The 24816-nt window shown below is 36.4% G+C and overlaps 3 protein-coding genes across 5 annotated transcripts in view; 1 reads left to right on the forward strand and 2 right to left on the reverse strand.

Moving 5' to 3' along the window:
* Window positions 1-24816, forward strand: part of LOC136829419 (uncharacterized) — a 195235-nt gene that overhangs the window by 108037 nt on the left and 62382 nt on the right. The gene's annotated exons all lie outside the window — the stretch shown is intronic.
* Window positions 112-13608, reverse strand: LOC136829415 (retinol dehydrogenase 11-like). 2 transcript variants are annotated; one of them, XM_067087968.1, is made up of 9 exons: window positions 13393-13608; window positions 9798-9947; window positions 9283-9375; window positions 8718-8842; window positions 7111-7225; window positions 5665-5859; window positions 3234-3346; window positions 1915-2004; window positions 112-1131 (listed from the first exon to the last, which is right to left on the reverse strand). In XM_067087968.1, the coding sequence occupies exons 2-9, from the start codon at window positions 9928-9930 to the stop codon at window positions 1018-1020; spliced, it is 978 nt and encodes a 325-aa protein (XP_066944069.1). In that variant the 5' UTR covers window positions 9931-9947; window positions 13393-13608; the 3' UTR covers window positions 112-1017. The 2 variants fall into 2 exon arrangements, with proteins under 2 accessions (XP_066944069.1, XP_066944070.1); XM_067087969.1 differs by lacking the exon at window positions 1915-2004 and having other exon boundaries at window positions 13393-13573.
* Window positions 17176-23241, reverse strand: LOC136829146 (tektin-4-like). Its single transcript, XM_067087471.1, has 9 exons — window positions 22930-23241; window positions 22055-22216; window positions 21457-21646; window positions 21134-21250; window positions 20084-20272; window positions 19607-19735; window positions 18808-18927; window positions 18217-18371; window positions 17176-17667 (listed from the first exon to the last, which is right to left on the reverse strand). Exons 1-9 carry the CDS (start codon window positions 23160-23162, stop codon window positions 17457-17459), a joined length of 1506 nt encoding a protein of 501 aa, XP_066943572.1. The 5' UTR covers window positions 23163-23241; the 3' UTR covers window positions 17176-17456.

The following is a 24816-nucleotide window of genomic DNA, read 5'->3' on the forward strand; positions in this document are numbered from 1 at the left end:
AGCTGCATTTTTTTTTTTTTTTTGGTGGCGCCAAAGTCCACTCTCGCCTAGGGCACCAAATGACCTTGAGCCGTCCCTGACGTTATGCATAGAGTTTGTTTTTTGAAACAATTTTGTAATCGTTAATCTTTGTTGTCAAGCAAATACATTCTTTAACTTCAGTTCTTATTTCAAAAACAATTGAGGTTATATACAGATATACATAATAATGTGCAAAAATGTTATTTTACAATTATAGTTCTTGTTTTCATTGTCAGCACCTCAATCTCTGCTTCTGGTTACAGTTTCATAAGTCATCACCTCAAACTGTAACACAACCAACGCTAAAACACATAATTAGACTTAACTGAACTACATTCATGAAGGAATATTTCTAGAATAAACTGGATGGAATTAATGATTCTTATAATGATCGTGATGGAAGTAATCCAAGAAAAATGTTAGATAATTTTTTACAGAATCTTTACGTAAGAATATACATCTATGGATGATTTATGAAAAAAAATTAATTCATTATAGGTGATGTTAAATGGGACTGTAGGACTGCAGAGGACATAAAACCATTGTCAGCACATTTACAGTTATTGAACAAAAATATAATGAGTATGTAAAAATGCCTTTTATGCATGTTTGGATATATAATTATAAAAATGGTTTAGAGTAATTCTGGAGAAAAACAAATCAGTCATCAATGTTCAAAGAAAATTTCATGCGGAGGTGGTCCCGTAAAAATGTTAAAAGGCTTTTTGTTTCAGTCATCAATGTTCAAAGAAAATTTCATACGGAGGTGGTCCTGTAAAAATGTTAAAAGGCTTGTCTGTCAAGTAATTCATCATGTGAAGAAATCTGTACTAATATTTTTAGAAATTTCGGTAATGAATAGATTTTTTTATAACTATTATCACGAATTACGAGTAAAGAATTCCCTCACGAATGCCACAGAAAAGATTTTTATTTAGGCAGTGGCGCTGGGAACTCTCTCCCGAGAGAGGAGTCACAATAACTCTTCTGCAATTTCTATTTTCCACCGTAGTTGAGGTCTTCCTGACTAAGGTTGACTAGCGTCTCGCTCACCTCCCAAAGCTTCTTGGCCAGTCCACGATCTTTGGCCAGATCTGATCTCGGTGAAATCTGAAAATAAATAAATAGATAAATTACTAATTAATAAAAGATCTGCAATTTGTAAATAAATAAACCATTTTGTAATTTACTTAACGAAAAAGTGTGGATTATCTCAAATTCCAGATATAAATTCTTGAAATGCTGGCATATCGACAACGTTGGTATATAAAAGAAAGTGTGATGTTGGGGCAATGTTTACGATGAATAGATAAAGACAAAAACTTTGCGATATATGTGTGTGTGCGCTCGCGCGCGCGCTTCTTTCCTCTTCTGGATTCCTTGATAGCCCTTGCTGTTAAGTTCATCACAGATGTACAGTACTTCACTTAGACATGCTGGATAAGATTAACTAAAACGAAATCGCTGTTCTACCTTCTGCTTTTCTGACCTTTTATTCTGCATTCTTTACCTTTTATGGCAAAACACCAATTATCTGTGATTGTCCCTTAAGATTTTACATGTTAGTTTAGTTGTTGACACCTGGTCATATTCACAGGAAGTGGGAATCTATAATGTTAGAACTAAAATGGCTATAGTACTTACGTCATGATTTTGATTGTTATGATACTTTACAAGAACCAAAGACTGTGGCTAGAAATATATCCTGAATGTAAGTTAGCCAATGTTAGAAAACGTAGGAAATTTTTTATGATGCTGGGCGAAGACAGTGTTATGTACGTTGGAGACAAGATAAGGTACTGCACGTCAAAATATCAATTTCACAATATCGAGAGGTACCTTGCTCAAACGACAAACAGGACTGTATCAACGGAGGGACAACACAGATTTTACCTTGCAGTCAGCAAAATACTCTCCTGAGATTTTTTCCACTTCTTCTGACACCGCCAAGTGGATAGAGGTTTGAGCACCGAGCGTTTCGTCCTGAAATTGTAAAATTAAAACGTCTTTTAATGTAAAAGACTTCCATAGCATCAAGACTCGACGCAGCCTTACGGAGTTAGGCTCCTGAAACCGTTTGGGGTCTAATGCTTTGTAATTATGAAATTTGCCTACAGTCTAATGCTGTGTAGTATATCATTAGTATTTTAAGAGGATTTTTGTTGATTTAATTATTATAATTAAAAGACATTTGGATATAACGTAAGTTTAAAGGCCATTTCACTGTAAAATTTTTACGTTTAATTATGTCACATAAAACACCTCACCTAAAAAACTTAAAATTGAAGCAATATGCAAATAGTAGCATATCTTTCATAAAGGTGGCATTTGCACTTCTTGGTGGCAAATATTTCTATGATAATGTCAGTAAGTAGTAAAATATCACTGCTTTCATCATTTCTGTACTTATACCTACGTTTTACCTCTTTCTCACAATTCAGGTTAAATACATAACATGCATCTCATTGGTTCCTTTAACCAAACATATTCGGTTTAAGATACTTTTAAAAAAAAAGAATGCAGACACTAGCGGATCCAGAAAAATTTCATGAGGCCACCAATTTTACATATATATATATATATATATATATATATATATATATATATATATATATATATATATATATATATATATATATATATATATATAATAGGTTTATTATTTTTTCCCATTTTAAGGTTTCTCATTTATGTTATTATGATCTAAATCTTCAATATTATTATTTTGCCATTATTTTTCACGGAGGGGCACGTGCCCAGGTGCCCGCTAGTGGATGCAGACAATTCATAAGGAATGTACGCAAGGAAAAGGAACTGTAATGCCAAAATTTCATTCACATTAGTTGCAAGATAATTCATAAATATGGTGGACTTGCAATACACAGGGATCACATCCCATACGTTTAAAATAAAATGCCCGTTTTATTACCGGTGATATTATCACTAATTTACGTGTGCTTCAAACAATTCAGTAACATTTTAAAATCTATTTGATATTCAAATTTTCTTCTTTTGTGCTTTCATGAACTTGTGACTTTCTGTAAAATTAAACAATGGAAATCTGACCAGACAATTATAAAACTGTGTGATTTGCACCCTAGTGTTTATGTTGTGAATCCACTGATCGCCTTTGAGTTCTTAATTATATTAACTATCCATTATTTCCTTAGTTTAAGAGGATTACTTAAAACATGGTGAAATTTGATTCTTACCTTCCCGATCAGTTTGAAGAGAAGTCCAACCGAATAAGTGATTATATTAACTCCTTCTTTGTAAAAAATTTCAGTGCTTACAAATCCCGGATGAAGGCAGTTCGTTGTCACCCCTGTCGACAAGAAGTAAAAAGAGTAATGAAATACACTGTACTGGCGCAAGCATCTCTTCTTACCTGAAAGACTCCATATGATTAAATTCCATGTGAAAGGGAACGGGAGGGTTATCGGTGCATAAGATATGAAATAAGCCTCACTCTCTCTCTCTCTCTCTCTCTCTCTCTCTCTCTCTCTCTCTCTCTCTCTCTCTCTTACCTGAACTACGATGTCTATAAAGAAGTTGATCGAATGCCTGACGATAACAGATCGGTATCAAACTTTAAAACTAAGAAAAAACCACAATTTGGAGAACAAATTCATTCATGAAATCCACATACAGTTTTGGAGCGTCATGCCCCTTCTTCAGTGTGGAAGCACACTTAAGAGGGAGCATGGCGTCCCGAAACTGTATATGGAATTCATAAATATATTTTTTCTCCAGTCTGTGTCTCTTTTTATATGATCGAAAGCTTATTGACAACGGAATCCCGTAAAGTAGATGTTAAAATAAAGGTATAAGATTTACCCGGAAATAGGAATGGAATATGGAATGGAATATAGTTTAGGCCAAAGGCCAAGCACTGGGACCTATAAGGTCATTCAGTGCTGGAAAGGGAATTGGGAGTAGAAATGTTTGAAAGGTGTAACAGGAGGAAAACCTCGCAGTTGCACTGAAATATTTGTTAAGTGAATGTGGATAGCAAGATGGTAGAAAGAGAATATGAACTGAGGCACAGCAAAAGGAATGAAAGGGGTTGCAGCTAGGTGCCGAAGGGCCACTGCCAGGAACCTTTAGTAATGCCTACAATACACAGCATGAGGTGCACTGACGGCACTACCTCCCCTACGGGATTACCCGGAAATAAATCTGACGTTCTGTTGCGAACTTCGTGATAAATTATGAGCAAAAACAATTATTTTTACTTATCTGCCTCTTTCACACCACAATACCAGATAACTATGTAAATAATACTGTAATTAGTTACTGATGAAACATTCCTAAGATATTAACGTGAAGCTTGTCACAAAACATCTAATGGTATTCGTTACTGAAACTTTTAATACTAGTATTCTCGTTGCACGGGTAAAATTGTTGATATGACCTATTGCATAGAACAGAAACAGCATTCAGGGAAAAACTGTGTTAATTCAACTGATTAAGACAATTACCAAAGATGAGTGAGGCTTATTTCCCAAGGCAATTAGAGAAATAGCTTGCGAATGGAAAATAAATAAGGTCGCTACATTTGCCACATGTTGCCTAGACAGTACTTGCGTGCCAGTCACAGGACTGGTATTTCTTTTTTGAGAGAGTAAGACCTACCACTTTAGATGCAACCTATTACTAGCTAGTTTCCTTGCCTAGTGCACTTACAGAACAATTGAAAGGTTTAAGACGATGCTATTCGTGACCTAATGGATAATAGTTGACAGGTGCAAGGAAGGGGAGTCATAGCTCTTTTCACCAAATTTGTGAAAATCCAACGCGGACTAAACGCTTTCCACTTTTGGTCTGAAAATCTAGCGATCAAAGCTCAAGTACATTTGTGCAATCTAACTCTGAACTGCTGAGTATTAATTCCATGGCGGAGGTCTTCAACTCTTGTACTCTTTTTATAAGTCATTATGGTTCTTTTTTCCACTGTGACAAACAGAAATTGAATTCACAGACGAAAGTCTTCATTCTCACATCAAGACAATGCAGGAATCATGCAGCGCTATGTTCTTTCCCTACACAATTACAGGGAACATTGAAGTTAAATGACTAATGTAGTAGATTCAACCATTAACTTACACTACTTGGAAATCAGTGCAAAAATAGCACAGACGAAGAGAGTTAGGAAAAGTAAACAATCAAGTAATAAGAAAAAAGCATATTTGACTAGTGTTAGGCGTTTATCTTTAAATTTGAGCCATAAAGTACTGAATGATAGAAAAACAAAGTGAATTGTTTTATAAAACAATCACATGCACTATATCTGCCATTGTTAATCGGTAAAACCAACCATAAAAGACAGATTTCAGAGTACAATGTCATTGATCAATGAGCACTATCCATTCAATTGCAAGAGTGCACTTTTGGCATCCTGCTTTATGGCCCTGCATAGCAAAAGAGAGTGCCGCTAATGTACTTCAAATAAATTTTGAATTTATTAAAACTTAGACTGTATGTCAACAGTTCATGTAATGTCATCCAACGTAGCTTTAAACAGAAGTGCAAAAAAAAGCTATCATCATGAACTGATTTTCATTAACACCTCACCTTAATGACTCAAAAATAAACGGTGGTATACGTTGGAATAAAACTGTGCTGTAACTCCTCCTTCCTTACCTGTATCTTTCATCCTCTCTGCCAGCTCCACAGTGAAAAGAACATTAGCTAATTTGCTCTGTCCATAACTGACCGTATGGCCAGGATAGGGTGTATTCTCATAATTCAGGTCATCTGCCACTAAATGCTTGCAAAAGGAATGAGCAATTGAGGAGACGTTGACAACTCTGCTTGGTGCACTTTTCTTCAGGAGATCTGCAGTGATGTCGAGACACTAGTTAAATAACAAAAAATATTAGTTTTTATTGAAATCTACAGAAATTGTATAGTTACGCAGAAAACTCAAACAGAATTTAATGTCTTGTATTTGATCCATATGAAATTGAAAATTAACACAGTACAAAAATAAGAGTTTCTTGACACTACACAATATGGGAATGGTTTGATCCCAATTCTAGTAATGCACATTATTTATAAAACATAATAATTAATTTCAATAAGTAAGGTTAAAACAAAAATTTATGCACAGTTTGCATCAATCCTACATTTAGTTTTACTAAGGTTATTAGAGCCATTATTTGTATCATATTGAGTAAATACTAGTAATTTAATATTATCATGAAAAATGTAATTTTGTTGTTGAATTTCAAAATTAGAATTGACATTCACATATTTTAGATTGTACCTTTTCATCTTGTTTAAAAAGTGAATAAAAATTATAAATTTGTAATAACTGATACCATAACCAAAACACCACACAAACAGTTTATTCAGATCTGTGAGAAAAAGACATATTTAAAATTTAAAACTGACTAAACAATTTCAAAGGGTTTCTCTCTGGATGAGTAAAAGCAACATCGTGAAGGGAATCCAGTCTCCCCTTTACAAAGAACATCAGGTGAATACCCAATCCCACCGAAGGGAATCCGGACCCCACCTTAGAAAGAACCACAGGTGAATACCCACTCCTGTTGAAGGAAATCCAGTCTCCACCTTAGAAAGACCCCAAGGTGAATACCACTTCCACTGAAGGGAATCCGGTTTTCCCCTTACGAAGAACTCCAGGTGAGTACCCAAACCCATTGAAGAGAATCCAGTCTCCCGCTTACAAAGAACCTTAGGTGAACACCCACTCCCACTGAAGGGAATCCGGTTTTCCCCTTACAAAGAACCCCAGGTGAATACCCACTCCCACTGAAGGGAATCCAGTCTCCCCTTACAAAGAACCCTATGTGAATACCTATTCCCACTGAAAGAAATCCAGTCTCCACCTTAGAAAGAACCCCAGGTGAATACCTACTTCTACTGAAGGGAATCCAGTCTCCACCTTAGCAAGACCCAAGGTGAATACCACTGCAAGTGAAGGGAATCTAGACTTCCCCCCTTACAAAGAGCCCCAGGTGAATACCTGTTCCTGGGGACAGGCTGTACATTATTATTATGTTTAAGGGGAACCTGTTTCACACCTTGGAAAAATCCCGTTTTAATTAAGAGGTTACCACTGACTTAGGAGCATGTTGGTCAAGAGGAAGTGCCCGAAATGATTGGTTGCCATCGTTAGTTCTAAGCCATCCGAGGTCAGTTGTTTATCTTTTGGAGCCGATATTCCAGCGTTATTTACCTGTTTGCAAGAAATGAAACGTCAGCAGTTAAGTATACTATGAAAATATAGAACAAAAGTAATTACTATAAGTCACTACCCAACTTGCGAACAAGTTACATTCCGGATGGCCGCTCGTATCTTGAATTATTCGTAAGTTGGTTTTTAATATGCAGTGCATCATTTTTGTTGATGCTTACATTCTCGAGTTAACTGGGGTGTCATGGATTACAGTATTTTCACTGTATTTTTAAATTATGCAGTATTATAAAGAATTCCTTTGGGTGTCAGGAATGTAAAAAAAAAAAAAGAAGATTTTGATTATGTAACTTCGAAAATTTATTGTTTTTTCCATGATTTGGAAGTTATGAACTTGGAGGGAATTTTGCAGGAGCAGCATCTGAAATTGGAAGTTCAAAAAGTAAACAGCGCACACCGCCATCTATTGACAAAATAAATACTAAACTTTTCCTATGGGCAGAGGAAATTCATCAAAGGACATACCAGCGATTTTTACCCAGCTTCCTGACCCAGCAGCAAGTCAGTTGGTACCATTTCATTCGAATTAGGCCTGCCTTGGGGAAAACCTCAGGTACAGAGTACTTAGGTTCCAACTTCTCTTGTGACCTTGGCAGGTCAGTTGGTGCTGCCTTGGCTTGTCAGTCGGAAGACCAAGGTTCGTTCCCGAGGTGAGTCAGAATTTTTTCTTTGAAAAACGTGCTCATGTGTTAATTATCTCCATCACATTGAAGGGGTAATTCAAATGAAATGGTATCAACTGACTCGCTAATGGGTCAGGAAGTTGGTTAAAATTCGCTGGTATTTTAGGCTTCTGAAGCCTGCCCTGGAAAACCCTAAGGTACAGAGTACTTAGGTTCCAACTTCCTTGGCCTGTCACTCGGGAGACTGAGGTTCGTTCCCAGTGTGAGTCAGATATTTATATCTGTGGAACACATGCTCATGTGTTCATTATTTCTATATATATATATATATATATATATATATATATATATATATATATATATATATATATATATATATATATATATATATATATATATATATATATATATGTGTGTGTGTGTGTGTGTGTGTGTGTGTTTGAATTGTGTGTGTGTGTGTGTGTGTGTGTGTGTCATTTGAATTACAGAACGTTGACAATTAAGTCCGGAAATTTTCTCCTTAATCCAAAAATACTTAACCATATTTAAATGTTGTTTCAATTGACGAATACCACCTTAACATTTTTAACAATTTTTAATGTTTCCGCAAAACTTTACTCATGCACAACTTTAGATATTACAAAGTCTGATGCTAACATGAATTACCAAACGTTTCATGAATCTTTTCTAGATAAAAATAAATGGAAAAATATGCACATATATATATATTTATAGAATAAATAGCAATTAGTTACGACGATGAATATCCCAAAACTATAAACAAAGACATCAGTGAGCCTATTTTGTATGATAGATCCTGGCTTGGGAACTATCAACAGGACGATGCGTACCAGAATGTGGAGCTCTTTTTCGTTGTCGATGATGTCCTTTGCGAACCTCCTGACGGAGCTGAGGTCGGAGGTGTCCAGCTGCTTGACGTAGACTTGGCCGTTCCCGGTCGTTCCGATGATGTCGTCTTTTGGAAGATATTTGTCATTTTAACAGAGAATATTAGTTCGTACCTATTATCATTCATTATTATGAAAATTGCTGAATAGAACTCAGGGAAAAAAATATTTCACATTTCCTGCGGAGGATGAAGTAAAACTCTTGATTGGATACAGAAAGTTATGATTATTATTTAATATTTTCATTTAATTAGGTCTAAGTAAATGTACGGAATAGTAATAACACCTATTAGCAGCTTCAGATCAGTTTTATTATTATTATTATTATTATTATTATTATTATTCACAATAAGAATAAGGAAAGACAAAGGCCATAAACTTGTTCGGAATGCTTCTATAAAATGAAATGAGTTTAGGGGAGGAAAAGTCATAAAAAGGTGAAGAACACAGAAGTAAAAATACTTACAGAGAAAATCAGTAATAAAAAAGCGAATAGTTCGCTACAAACCTGCTATTCTTTGCGCCTTTGCTACATTTCTGCAAGCAAGGATGACACGGGCACCTCTGCGCGCAAGATCTCTTGCTGTCTCCTTGCCGATACCTGAAAGTAATGAATGATTTTCATACTTTATGATATTAGTTCATAGTAAGCGGAAATTTACGCTCCGTAAAAAACTTCGAAGGCAGCATCTAACACTTGCAAGACTTAGCATAAAGAGAAAGTCAGAGTGTTAACTAGAAATCAGACTTCTCAGTTACTTGGGAGACATTGTAGATGTGAACATAAGTGGAAATCATAGTTAATATTTACATCATCCTCGAAAATCCCCAAATAACAGAGCATCAACAAGGAAGAAAAGAGAAACAGTCAACAGATTTTTAGCTTCGAGATATAATGAGAACGTGAATGATTGAAAGTGAATGAGTTTATGACAAATGATAACCAATTTCAGTGAAGTCCAAAAAGCAAGAAAATATGGAAATAATTTTTAAAATGAATGAAGAGAGTCGGAGTCCACATACCTGCTGAAGAACCGGTGACTATTGCAGTTTTTCCATACAATAGTCTTTTCGAAGGACAAATCCCAGACCGTCGATGGTGTATGACTCGAACAGCCACAATAAACGAAATAATTCCAACTATCCAAAGCAACATGGTTAGAATATTTTGGCCTGCAATAAATAATTATATGAACAGCAAGAACACTCAGTAGGTTTTACCTCAACCATGCCTTTTATATTAAATGCATATATATATATATATATATATATATATATATATATATATATATATATATATATATATATATATATATATATATATATATATATATATATATTATATATATATATTTGTAGATTTATGACTCATCGTGACCAAACCCCAGTCTTTCAAATGAGAGGCCAGGGTGTAATCAATTCACACAGGCCTGTGAAGGTGAATTGGTAACACCCTGGCCTCTCATTTGAAAGACCGGGGTTTGGTCCCGATTAGTGTCAGAAATTTATTTCTGTGAAACACATTCCTTTGCCTTCATTATATATATATATATATATATATATATATATATATATATATATATATATATATATATATATACATACATATATATATATGATTATTATCACTTTTGTACGTGATTCATTTATCACACATTACCACAGGTGAAAAATAAGAAACGGGGTGTAGGTCCTGACCGGTTTCGACTTTATTTCCAAGCCATTGACGAAGGACTGATACAGAGTATGAGAAGTCACAAATATATATACTACAAGAACAGTACTGACGAACATACACATTGTATATGTATATATGTATATACATACATATATACATACATATATATATTCACACACTTATATGCCCTTTCTTACCATTCCTGCGATCCGCCGGTGTCAAGTTGCAACTAAGTCCCAAATTTACTACAATTGTCAACAGGAGTTTGCTAGAAAATATCGAACTCTGGTCTCCCGATGCTGCGGGAAGGTCGATATATACAGTATGTGTGTGTTTGAGTTCATGAAATGGCTTAATACCATTTGCAACTTGTGCTCAAAGTTTACCTCAGGGAAAACGGTGAAACGGTTTCTTTCTTCCTTCTGGTTTCTTTAAAGGGGGAGAGAGGGAATGCTGCTAATTATCCGTATATTTCATTAATTGAAGGTGATTGTCACCTTCTACCTTCTCCGTACATGTAGAACAGCATTCACTTTAAAATATCAAGTTCAGTCTCGATTCCAAACAAATTATAATGATTAATTTCGGGCACCTGTTTTGAATAAGTCATATCATCAACCGCTATTCCACTACCACCATTATGTTCACACAGTGAACAATTTTTCTCATTTGATAACACTGACGTAACGTGGTTTTAAAGATCACTTCAAGGAAAGGAGAAATGTTTAAGGTTTGAAAAAATATTACTACTCTAACAAATCGCCAACAGCAGATGTGAACTGCAAAGTTGTTTCATACTTCCCACCTCTTTATCAAAATTGGGCAAATAAACACTTTTCCCCTTCTCCCACTCTAAAGAGTATGAAAATTAAAACCTCGGCTCTTGTATTTTCATTACCGAGACCACGTCGTTGCCATGCCGAGAATCAAAAATTGTTCTTTTTCACTTGAACTTCATCCTCTTTCTTATCTTGACTTCAAGGTTGTAGACTGATGATCACTACCACATACTTATTATCACGTGCCTACCAAAGCATGTCATTGTTATCAGACCACTCACCTGCGTATTCACTGTACGTGAACTAGATATAGAATAATCATCAGATATGACTTCAGTGACAAACGGTGACAGTGGTTATAATAAATCGTTTTAAATTGCATTTACATTCGTATGTTGTTAGACAACAGTACACAGGAGAATCAAATTGTAGTTACATTGTGAAGAAAATCCACTGTATTGTAATGGAACTATGCAGTTACCTGGGGATACTGTTTGAACTTTGAATTTCAACTAACTTAAGACGAGCACTTAGAATTTCTCTCTCTCTCTCACATTTTCGCCAGTCATCTACCTATCCCTTATTTGAGAACTAGCAATTAGCAATCAGTGAAACGCGAAACGGAACACTCTATTTTGAGACTTCGATGGGAACTTTTTTTTTTATTTGTGGGTCATGCACTTATGCCAAACATAAAATTATACTATAAAAGCCCATGGCATCAACTTATAACATTCATCAGTATATCTGGTGACTACGACGGGCAAACTATATATATATATATATATACCGTTGCCGATAACGCGTGAAGCACTTAACCTTTTGATACTATGTGTACATGTACATATGAGATGAATGACATTATGGGCGAGAGTCTGAAGTCCACCCGAGGTAGGGGATTTCTTCATCTCCTTGCAGAATTCAAGTCTTTCATCGGAAAGCGCCTCCAGAATTTAAGGATATAGAGAAATCAAGAGGTCTCTGTGGCCATTCCGGTACAAAGATCTAATAAATATAACCACCAGAATCTGTATTGTTAATCACTATATTGGCGTGTAAAATTTGCTGGAAATAACATCTTGGAAAATAATTTAACATCGAAAGACCGGGAACTGATATGTAAGACATTTGCAGATTTCAGTGAATCCCGGAACAGAAAGAGAGGGAAATATCCTACTTTATGTTTATCCCGTAAAGAAATATCTGACGTTTAAACATTAAATGATGATGATCATGATAATGATGCTGGTGAATATGGTATGTGTCTGATCAGAAGTGAGTGACGTAAACTGAATGCTTGGGGCAGCTAATATTAGCTCCTGGTTTAGAACCAGCCCTATCAAAGACAGCAGCAGAACTGAAACTCATTAGAGTGAGCAAACTACGCAGTATTCCTGTAGCAGCTCGTTGAAAGAATGGTCTAAATGTATTAGTGATAGATATTAAAGCTCTTTGATGTTTTCATAATCACTGTGTTGTGAAATACAAGTCATACAAGTTGTGGTAAATCTTAACTTCCCTCTTGACCCCTAACCTTTAGGAATGATCTTAGCCGTGGTGTCACGCAGTACATTGGCTTCATTAGTGGTCTCACACTTCGCATCTGCATCATTAAGAGTCATGCATGTTAAATATGAAGTCTCTATCTCGTATATAATAGTTCAGCTTTTACATCCGAAGTTACATTTTCATGTGACCATTAACCTCTATTTAGACCTTGACATTGACCGTAACCTGCATAAGTCAGAAGTTAGGACCAAGGGCAAATTCTTTGACCTTTGTCCTTAAATATGACTTTAAATTTTGACAGCGACACCACCACACACTGACTTCATAAGTCGATTAGAACGCCAAATTTAAAGTTTCCATATCATATAGATTGTAATGTGTTCTTGTCAATCATGAGCCCCACCTTTCGAGGAACTTTGATAAAATTCCACAAATAAACTTCCGCTTAATCCTGTTAACAAATTAGAGACACACTATGCAGTAAATATAACATCCGTCAACTCTTCACAAATGTATCGTCTCCAAAAGCTTTCAGGCTCTGAACCGAAATAATAAACTTTCAATCAGTTATTTAAGCAATATTTACCCCTTCATAATAAACACTGAAATTTGAATTAGCATGAACAAATCAAGATATACTTTAGAAACTTGCCTTATTTCTCGAGGACAGGAAAACAATTATGTTTCGAGCGGCGTGATTTCTTAAACTTTCATGACACGGAGAGCGTAAAACTATTATTCTGCGATACACAGGAGTTTTGCAATCGTCACCATGAGAATGAGAGAAGTAATTATTCCTATCGGGTAAGAGTGAGTGACGCAGCGAGACTAATGCCTACTGCTTTTGGGATGGTAAACATTGGATGGCGATGTACGATAATAGAAGGTGCCATTCAAGTTACCCAAGAGGCATTTCTTAACAAGGAATGCACTAGTTTTTTACTCTAATTACTCTTGCCTTTGGTGTTGGAATCTCGAAAAGACTGGCAAAAATGAGCTTGAAACACAGGAAAGCTTGAAAGGAAAGTTATTGCAATGAAACTATCAAAAATAGATCATGCCTGTTCTCTCAGAAACAACAACAATCAACCAAAGGAAATGGAAGATTGTCGCCGGTTTGCCCAGCTCGATTCTCCAAGGAAACAAATGCAACTTTATGTAACTATGCACGAGGACATTCACGTAATGCACAAGGTCTCTTGTGTAATAGCTACTGTTGGAGTATGTCAAGTAAAGATATTCTTTACTTTCATTCCTGTTTCAAAAATACTTAAGGTTTAGTATATATATATAAATATATATATGTATGTATATATGTATATATATATATATATATATATATATATATATATATATATATATATATATATATATATATATATATATCATCGACCCCACATAGAAGTGGGAAAAGACATTTAGAGAAAGAATATATATATATATATATATATATATATATATATATATATATATATATATATATATATATATATATATATATATATATATATATATATATATATATATATATATATATATATATATATTATAAAAATATTACTGCTGTTCGCCCTTGTAACATTTGATTGTAAATAGTATCAGCCTGACCAAGACCGGGAAAAGCCCTTGTCCGCATTAGGAGCGTCTTCAGTTCAAACTTTAACGTCCGTTGGAGAAAGGAATAGGTAGCATTTAGGCATTTCCCCCTATAGGAAAATTTCCATATCAGCCTTAAAAATAGGTGGTCCTAAAGTCCTTTTTTCCTTTCTACCTGTCTCTCTTGGCAAATGTTTTTAACAGAGCATAGACGCCTAAGGCATGACTGTAGGCCTGTTTTGACCCAGCGCTGGTCAGACAAGAGAGAGAGAGAATCAAGCTTTCGGGGAGACAACATGTCCGTTTGGCCTCTCCGCCCTTTTGTCTATTATTTCTATTAGTGAAGTGAAGAAGCATTTGCCAGAACTTCCGATCGTCCGTTGAATGAGCAACAACGCTTCGTCCTAAGGTAAAGTCTGTGTTTTTTGTTCAAAACTTCGCCCATCCTTTTATCCTCTTTTCTGTATTTCCCAATCTTTCTCTGTTTCATTCTCCAGCCACCATTGAGGGTAATCGCTGGTACGAAGTCTAGATTAAGCCAAATAAGTATATTGTTTAGTGTTAGCCGAATTATCCCAGTAAGTCTCGGGGATTTAGGCAAGCAAGTAATTTTTAATACTCTGGTATTCGTTATGCCTAGCGCTCATTGTTTGGGGGTGAACTGTTGCGTTTTTGTATTTAATACCGTCTTAACAAGTAGAGATTTTTCTGCGTCCGCAGTTGGTGACGTTTATCATAAAATCTTTATTCCTTGAATATGCTTTGTTAAGGTTAATTACCCTTAACTGGCGACCTTTGATTAATTAACGTCTGTCTTTGAGGTTAACTCGTGGCTTCAAGAGACAGGTTACGTGTATTCTTGGCATGCAGGGCCGTGAAACTTTACGTAAATTAACCAATAACTGATCAGCCAAGACACCCACGTATCAATATATATATATATATATATATATATATATATATATATATGTGTGTGTGTGTGTGTGTGTGTGTGTGTGTATAAATTTCTGACTCACATCAGGATCGAACCCAGGTCTTTCAATTGAAAGACAAGACTGCTGCCAACCAAGCCACACTGACTGTATGTTGATTACCTCTAATATATATATATATATATATATATATATATATATATATATATATATATATATATATACACATATGCAATCATTATCACCCCAGTTATTACTCTTTTCTAGGGGTGGGCCAACTTCGAAATATAAAACATACCTAAATTTACCGTAACTTTTGAAAGATAACGGCCAAAGAACGTTATCTATTTTTATCCCCTCAAGGTCGGGTTCTCACGATCAGTAGCATGTATTCGTGATCTTTCTCCTTGTTCCAGCAGCAAGACAGCTTTACAACCCTCTTTTCTTCTCCCAAATAAATGAAAATGTCCTCTGGAAAACTCCTTCAAACGGCGTCTCCCTCCGAAAAACAGATACACAGCCTTGTTCTATATCCAAAAGTCGCGGGGGAGGGGGCGCGTCATCCCGGAGAGATAAACCCTCAAAGACCATTCTGCAGAGCTTCAGACCTTCTCCAGAGAATTGTTAAAATCAAGGAGAAAGAAACCACACAGTGGAACCTCTGGAGTACAACGCCACTTCAATAACAACACCCCTCCCAACTCCTGTGATATGTAGGAGCAAATATAAAGACGTCATGAGTCTTCCCTCGTAGGATGCGCACTGCCTAAGACCTTGAGTCCCCTGTCACTACCCTTTGGTCCACGCCCATATGACCAGCCCTTGAGTAAGGGCGTTTTAGGGTGCTGAAGTACATGCCTGGGTCGAAGGATCCCTTCTTGAGAGTGGCGGGGCCACCCCTACTAACATCAGAGCTCCTCCATTGTTTATCCTGGAAACATTGGCATCCGAGAACTATAGCGGTCAAGTGTGAGCGGTTTTTCATTACTGGAAATCATTTTCAGTGAGTAGAAAGGTCTTGTCTATTGCTCAGTAATAAGTTAATGGGGAGTATTAATAGTTCTCTGTGAAAATTGTGACTGTTGATCAAAGTTAATGGGGACTATTAATAGTTCTCTGTGAAAATTGTAACTGTTGATCAAAGTTAATGGGGACTATTAATAGTTCTCTGTGAAAAATGTAACTGTTCATGACTGCCATCATAAAAACAATATAACAATGATTACCAATGGTTAAAACAAGAATGATCTAGCTATTCTGATAACACTGTCATGATTTTTTTTGTAAAGAAGTGTATTCTGTGTTGTCCTTGAACTGCATGATTTTCAAACTGATAAAATATGTCCATGAAACTTTGCTTAGATAGGAATGTGTATCAACCTTAAGAATCGTTACTTTCTGTGTCACCGCCTAGAGCTCTGTTATCTTTTTCGTTTTTTTTTTTATATTTTTTGTGAATTCCTTGTAATATGAATTTTGTATAAAGACAGTATGTATAAGTAATGAGCCTGCTAGGTGTTATATTGCGTTTTATCACGTTGATTATGATAGTGTCGAATAATCTAAATTACAATAATGAAACGACTCACATGTGTCAGATGGGGGTTCAGTCTTCAGCACATAATTGAGCTTAATACTGGAATGACAAGGGGAAGCATTAAAATTTACTACCTTTCCAGTGTTCAGTATGTATATTTTTGATGGGATGAGACTGGTAGCCCAACACCATTCCTATGGAGGCTTAACTGGATTATATCCCGACAGCATCTGGTCTTTTTGGATAGTCACTTGTCCAGTTACTGGCCAGACAGCATTGCTGAACTTTGCTGTAAAGAAGTACAGCGAATTTGTTACTGCCGTGGTCTGCATAGAAATAGATAGATAGGTAACTCTGAATAAATAATTCATTCAATTTTGATGTTTAATTTTATTGCATTAAAAGGATCATTTGGTTAGTTTAACAATGTACAAAATGATGTCACTAACTTGCATCAGGAGTAGCCTACATGGGTCTGACATAAAGAGTAAAATGCTAATTTAAGTATATTCCATTTTAAGCTGAAGATATTCATCATAACTTTTCATCTGCAACTCCGTAACACTTGAACACACTCCCACCTACCCACTGACACCTGCCCACTTTTATACACACACAACACACGCGCGCGCAAAAAAAAAAAAAAAAAACCTAGAGACCTTGCAATTTCTCCTGAGTTGGTTTCAGGCTCCTGACGGTGACGCACCGCCTCTCCAGGCTAATCGTATGCTCTCGGTTTAGGATGTCCTTAGAGAAATCCTCGTGAAGGCGATGAAGCTCTTCGAGGGTGTCCTCGCTGTTCTTCAGGCGTTCTCGCAAGGTCTCGATATTTTGGGGAAGCTCGTCGAGTTCATCCTTCAACCTGGAACGGTCATGAGGTTATTTACTTATTCTTGTGATTTAGTCTCAAGCTATCAGGCTTTACCAGAACGATTTTCATTTTTATAATTCGATCTTAAATGGGTCAGTAATCTGTCCATTCGAAAAGTGAAACTGTGGCCATCTTTTGTCAAGTATTTCTATTTTGATTTGCATTCCTCGCTAGTAACAGATTGTTACTCTTGGATAGATTAACCAGACGTGATTTAAAATTATTAACTTTTATATGGCTGGGCACTTGTCTCAGTAGAGGACGATTTTTTTTTTTTTACCCATTTATGGTCATTAAGAATACAGAGTTAGGAAGGTCTCCATTTTGTCTTTCTAAATGTTTTGTGTTTTTACGCTGTTATTGCTGTCATTCTGTGTGAAACAGAATATGGCGAAGAGGTCATATCTAATTCAAACTCTTATATGTGCAAATTTTGATTCAGCTGACCGTTTATTAAGTATCAATTTTCTAGATATGAAACCTTTCACTGAACAAGGGGTTATATCTGTCATATTCACTTGCGTATAACGCTGTAGTTACCTGTAATGGGGCTGATCCAAACACCTGTCAGCCCCTGGTCTGAAAGATCGAGTCCAGTGCCTGCTTTGTGCAACTTGCAACGGAGATTCCTTGTCTTGCAGTGCTTGCCGTAATGAGGCGATGCTGTTCTCCTCCTCTGCAATTTCTTTCCTGAGCTGGAACGGTTAAAAAACTCTTTTCCTTAAACGAAATAATTACAGCAGCTCTTTCCACAGCTTAAAGGATAAAGCAAAATCGCTTAATGGAGAATATCAAATAGTTCACATCTACTGTTGAAGAAATGAATAGTCTGCCAGACCACTAGGCCCGGGTGGGGATTTGTGTATCAGTAACGGTATTTTACTTTATGTTGGTTACCAGCTGAATGTAAAAGGATTTTTTTTTTTTTGCGTCAGGAAAGAATCGACATTCTTTACAACTCTGAAAAAACATAAAGCCAATGATAACGTATCATTGAAAGCAGCCAATGATAACGTATCACTGAAAGCATGCGCAGCTAAACGCTTTCCCCTAATTTAATTTTTGTTACAAATCAAATACAGAAAAGAAATTCCTTTTGGAAAATGTCGTCATGAAACTCCCTTCTCTTACCATGGAGTCTTTTGTGATGAGTTTCGCCTTTGCATCCTCTAGCTCCATGATCCTTGCATTGAGTGCGACGTCTGTGGCCTCTCCCGTGGCCTCCACGTCCCTCGCTACCTCTCGGAGGGCCTGTTGCATGGAGGAAAGTACAAGCAGATAGATTGATATAGGTGTATACACATAAATATATATCGCAAGTTTAGCTGAACAGAAATTTTCACTGAAAAAAATTATGGTTAATTGTAATTATCATCTGTTTATTTTATAGTATTTCCTGTAGTCACTCCTTACTTCCTAGTTCTATATTTGTTATAAGACAGGCTACTGGCAACTTCGAGTGTGGTCCTAGACGATTAAGATTTGATCGTCTAGGGTGCTTACTGAAAGGCTTCTTGCACAAAACTGATACGAAAGTTTATTCAATTATTGACTCGCAGAACGTAACGTTCGCAAAATTTAGTTGCCATGGACCACCCTTCAAGGAATTTTTTCTCCGTGAGCCCATAACAACAAGATTTCGGAGAGCTCTCTATCCATAATCCCGCTGGACTAAAGGAAAAGATATGACTCCATTTCATGGTAAAATTTTGTCTATCAATAAACGGTCAGATTGTTAACACACTGATATTGCCTCATGTAACTACCATTATTGTGCAATAACTTAGGAACTGATTAAAGAATCTTTTAGAGTGTAAAAATTAATATTACTTACTTAAAGAATGTAGACATTCAATAAGATTAAAAAAAAACACACACACACATACACGCAGGAGACTGCACCACCTTCAAGTAAATGTGTTTATCTTACCTGATCAGCAGCACCTCTTAACTGAGTACCGGAAATAATCTCTCTTTTACAAACATCTTGGTGTTGTTTACTTCTCTGGTTCCACGAATCGGGTACTGTGGCTCCTTCGTGCAGAGCTGCTGAGACAGGCTGGGGAATGCAATAAAGAAATAGATCATAGTTTCCAATTGGTTAATTTTCTAAGGTAGCGCAACAGTTAATGTACACATAAATTGAATTCCAAAATATAATAAGATAGTGTCTAATAACAAGGATATCCAGAACATCTGCTATGTATATTTGCTAGCCTACCAAGAGCCTGTGATGGCATATAGGCACTAGGCAGTTTTATCTAAAACAGCAACTACATTTTGAAGCTACTTTTCAAAACTGCACGATTCCCAGGGGAATATTCAGTCGCCAGCTAATCCTTCAGACAAAACTCGATGGTATTAATCCAAAATCTCTTGTGCTATAAGATAATATTATTGTTCTCACTTTGTACTGAGCTTTAACAGATTCGATGACGAGTTTAGCAGCCGAGTGATCCAGCTGGAAGGCCTCTTGTTTGTCGGACCAGTCGTGTTCCAGGAGCCTCTTCACTTCCAGCAGACGTGCGATCTGCGCCTCCGTGTCTTTGAGTGTCTGAGTCAGTAGTGAACGACCAGTATGCAGCGTTTCGTTTTCCTAAAAGAAACGTAAATAAAAATGGAGAGAGACAACATTAAAACTTTTTTATGCAATACAGGGAATCCAAATTTGAAATTTATGCAAGTGGTTTCTTCTGCTTTATCTATTTAGATTTACAAGTAGTCAACGAAATTTCGATGATAGTAGGCTTATTTAAAGATAGTTGTAATTCTTCAAGTTATCAGACATAACAATGCTCTTAACAAATAATTAGAAACTGACGCAGTAATGTCAGGCAGCTCCAGGTTCGTCAGAATACTAAAAATAGTGAACGTATAAAAATAAGTGCGTAAGGGCAGAAGTGGTATTAAGAGCTGAAGTTTGATGACATTATCAAATCATTTCTTACTTTAACAAAGACGGGCACATTTTCGCTTAATCAAAGAGATTTTTTATTCATTTTCCCTTGATATGTCAGTATATGTTGATACTGTCTTGTATTGTCCATTCAAGCGTTCAAGGAGGCTACCAATAACTCTAAGACATAACTTAGCTGCTGGATTTTAACTTTTCTTTGGAAATTTCGAAAACAGAATGATTTTTAAGAACGTGGGCTGAGCGCTGCACCACTCACCCACGGCTCACGTATATATATATATATATATATATGTATATATATATATATATATATATATATATATATATATATATATATATATATTGTGTGTGTGTATATACGTATGTATATATACATAAAAATACACACACACACACACACACACACACACACATATATATATATATATATATATATATATATATATATATATATATATATATATATATATATATATATAGTCTATATTTTACGAGCTCGTCGAAAGATGATGTAGATATGATGTGCCCAGGGTAAAGTACCTTATTCAGGGCATAAGTGACAGGATCATAGGTACGGTCCACCCCAAGTCTGAACCTCCTGATGTGGATGCATTCGTCGTTGTTCCTCTCCGGCAACTCAAGCGTAAAGAGAGCCACCTGTAAAAGCAAGTTCCATTATTAAGTCTCTCTCTCTCTCTCTCTCTCTCTCTCTCTCTCTCTCTCTCTCTCTCTCTCTCTCTCTCAATAAGCACATTGTCATACCTAACTTAAGTCAGTATTTACCAACGTTGTTTGTCAAAATCAAATGGAACCAATTAAAGAAAATATCTCCGCAAACAAACAAATATGAAGCAACAGCAAACCTGCAACCTGGTTTTCATTGTATCTTGCAAAGCAAGTTCGTCAATGGTATTGTTGATGGCGTGGTGAAGGTGTTCTCGGACTTCGATGGTAGACGAGATACGATTGTCTAGTCCGTTTGTCACAGAATCCTGGGCGTTGTGCGTGCGCTCGTCTGTGTAGTTCTCAGTCTGTCTGCACTTCGTTCTGAGTCTGTTGAAACAAGCGTAGTTGCTTCACTTCAGCTCAGAACTGAGGTCAACATTCTTTTTATAATAACTTTTGATCCTTGTGTTTAATCCTTTGTGTGTGTATATGTATATGTATATGTATATATATGTATATGTATGTAAATATATATATATATATATATATATATATATATATATATATATATATATATATATATATTTATATATCGCCTCACAAACACACGGTTCACTGTTACCAGATAGAAAAGCATTCGTAATAACCAGACTAACCATTGAGATTTCACTGTGCTAAAATTCAAGAATTCGTTTTTTCACCCGCTTGTTTTTACTGTATCCTATACCCTATCGTATTTCGAGAGACTTCTTCCATTGTTTACCTTTAAAACCAAATGAAACAGAACGAGCTTACGCATCAGAGTCCTGCATTAGCTGATTGGCGTGGCGATGTCTGTCCACGTGATGGTTCGTCCACTGCATGGGAGTGAAATCTCCGGCCCGAGCCTCGTCTACCAGTCGCAAGGGTGATGGAGCCCTCACCAGTCTTTCCCGATGACCTGTCACATCGACGCCGCTGAAACAGATACTGCCTCGTTATAGTACTAAGTGAATTGTAGTAACTTGCACTGAATTATTAGGAATTTAGTGCAGGGAAGACATCCGTTAGTAGAACATCCGCCAAGACAAATTATGTACTGTAATGCGTTGTAAGCGTCCGAAACGCCTGGAAAAGGCTGATTATAAACAGAGACCAGACTTTGGATTAAGCTGAAAAGAATTGTAGCGTAGAACATAATTTTCTAAGAAATGGACACTTTTCTATCATAGATGAAAATTAATTCCTCTGGCACTGCCAAAAAAGGAGAGAAATATTATTTAATAGGCAAATGGGCTTTATTTGAGTAGGAAATAATGATAATTTATTTCATAATAGATGGGTGACATTGATAGAATGATATCGACTGTGCCGTACGCATTTTTGTCAAATTCCTGTGCTTAGAATCAAATCATCACATCCCCATAATAGATGAGTATTAGGTTTGCAATATGTGGCTTTGTCACCCCATGTCTTTGACCGATGCTTATAGTCATCTATGTTCTTGGGCATGTAACCTGATCGGTCACCTGTTTGACCGATGCTTATGTGCAGCTAAATGAACTTTCACAAAGTTGTATAAAGAGTCTACTACCATTACCCACAGATATCAATCACCCAATCCCAATGACAAACACCCCTCAAACAAAAGAGCGCTATTAAAAAATCCTCGACCGAGAAATGAAACTCACACGTAAGGAGGCGTCCCTTTCTTCACATCTCTATGTTCGTCTTCTGCCACCAATCCTCTGAAAGTAACAGCATGTCTAGGGGCAGCAAGCTCTTGTGGCGGTCTCTTGGAGTCCTGCAAAGTGGCGCTCGTTTCCTCAACAGTTTTGATAGCCAGTGCCGTCCCTAGGCCAGGGTCTAAAGAGTACCTTCTGTGAGGTGCTAGGCCTACTTCTGGATCTCTGTCGACCATCATCGTACCTAAAACATTGAAATTATCATTATTATTATTGCTACTGCTATTCCTGCTACCCCTGGTACAACCACAGAGAAGGAGACCTAAAATGTAAGCCAGAACAAATATCCCTAGTTAATTATGGACATAGTTAAGAAAGGTACAGTGGGGTGAAGGTGGACCGAGTGTTCAACTGCGGAACAAGTTGTTTGATGACGAGAGACTCGGGAATCAGTATTTCATTTGGGTTGGATTTCTGGCCCAGAATAATAGTCATCGTACTTAATGGAACTTTTACATTTTTTACTATGTCCGCGTATACTGGACTTCAGAATTAGATAGTGAACATCCAGTACGAAAACTAACGTCCCTGTAGCAGTCTATGCGCACTCTCATCATCCTCTGAGAAGAACCCACGTAAGTTCACAGACTACAACTGAGACGAGTATATGTACACCATACCAGGAGACATGAGGAGACAGACGATCTTTGAATCGAAACAAGAAGCCAAGTATGAGTTGATTGAAAGGTGTAGGTTTGACATTTAATGCGCCAAAGTATTTATATACAATTTTTGTAAATTCGGCCCGAAAAGAATCATCGTGCATATATGGCAATCAGGCATAAAAGCTTAGGAACGTTTGTTTTTTTTGGCTCTGTTGCAAAAGCTCCTATTGAGAATCCTATAAAATAATCCTGTTGACATATATATATATATATATATATATATATATATATATATATATATATATATATATATATATATATATATAAGCATATGTTCATATGTATGTACACACACACACACATATATATACAGTATATATATATATATATATATATATATATATATATATATATATAAATTTCTGACTCACACTGGGATCGAATCCAGGTCTTTCAATTAAAAGGCAAGGGTACTGCCAACTAAACCACAAAAGTCATAAAAGAAGTTGGGACCTAAGTACCACTTACCGGGCAGGTGTACTGCCTATAGCGTACCAATGAGTTTTATCTATCTTACCGACCGAGCAGTGTCCTAGTTGACAGCATTTCATTCGAATTATCCCTTTTGAGTGAATATGATAGAAATCATCAACACATAATCACGTGTGGAACAGAAATAAATCAGTAAATTTCTAACTCGCAACGACAGCTCGTCAGCATCACGTCTAAACCGCTTACACACACACACACTGTCATTCACCTTAAATAGAATGCACTCTAGGGATTCACAGAATAACAGCTGACTCACCCCTTACTGAATATATTGTTTCCGTTACACTTATTCTGTAGTCCTCATTCGCGCTAGCTTTCGTCTTAAAAGATGATAAAATGTAGGCAAAAGGTCCGTTGATATTATAAGGAAAAATAATTGTCTCACCAATTCCGCCTAATTCGTATAGTAATTAATTCCCTCTCCCTGTTCATCCTCTAACCGTCAGGTCAAGAATAGAAAGGTAGGGAAAGAATCTATGCCAGTTAATGAATATACACAGGACCCACATGAACATCACGTTATTATTCGGATTCCCTTGTATATTCCCTGAATCAACTTTCTTTTTCACTATGGGCACTCTGATTCCTGTATGATGCGTAGTCGAGTTGGCCCTATGGTAATAGGATATTGCTTAAATAATAGCACTGTAAAACCCGGGTCTTCAATTCATGGCTT

Source organism: Macrobrachium rosenbergii, chromosome 44 (genome assembly GCF_040412425.1).
Source record: "Macrobrachium rosenbergii isolate ZJJX-2024 chromosome 44, ASM4041242v1, whole genome shotgun sequence".
Taxonomy (NCBI): domain Eukaryota; kingdom Metazoa; phylum Arthropoda; class Malacostraca; order Decapoda; family Palaemonidae; genus Macrobrachium; species Macrobrachium rosenbergii.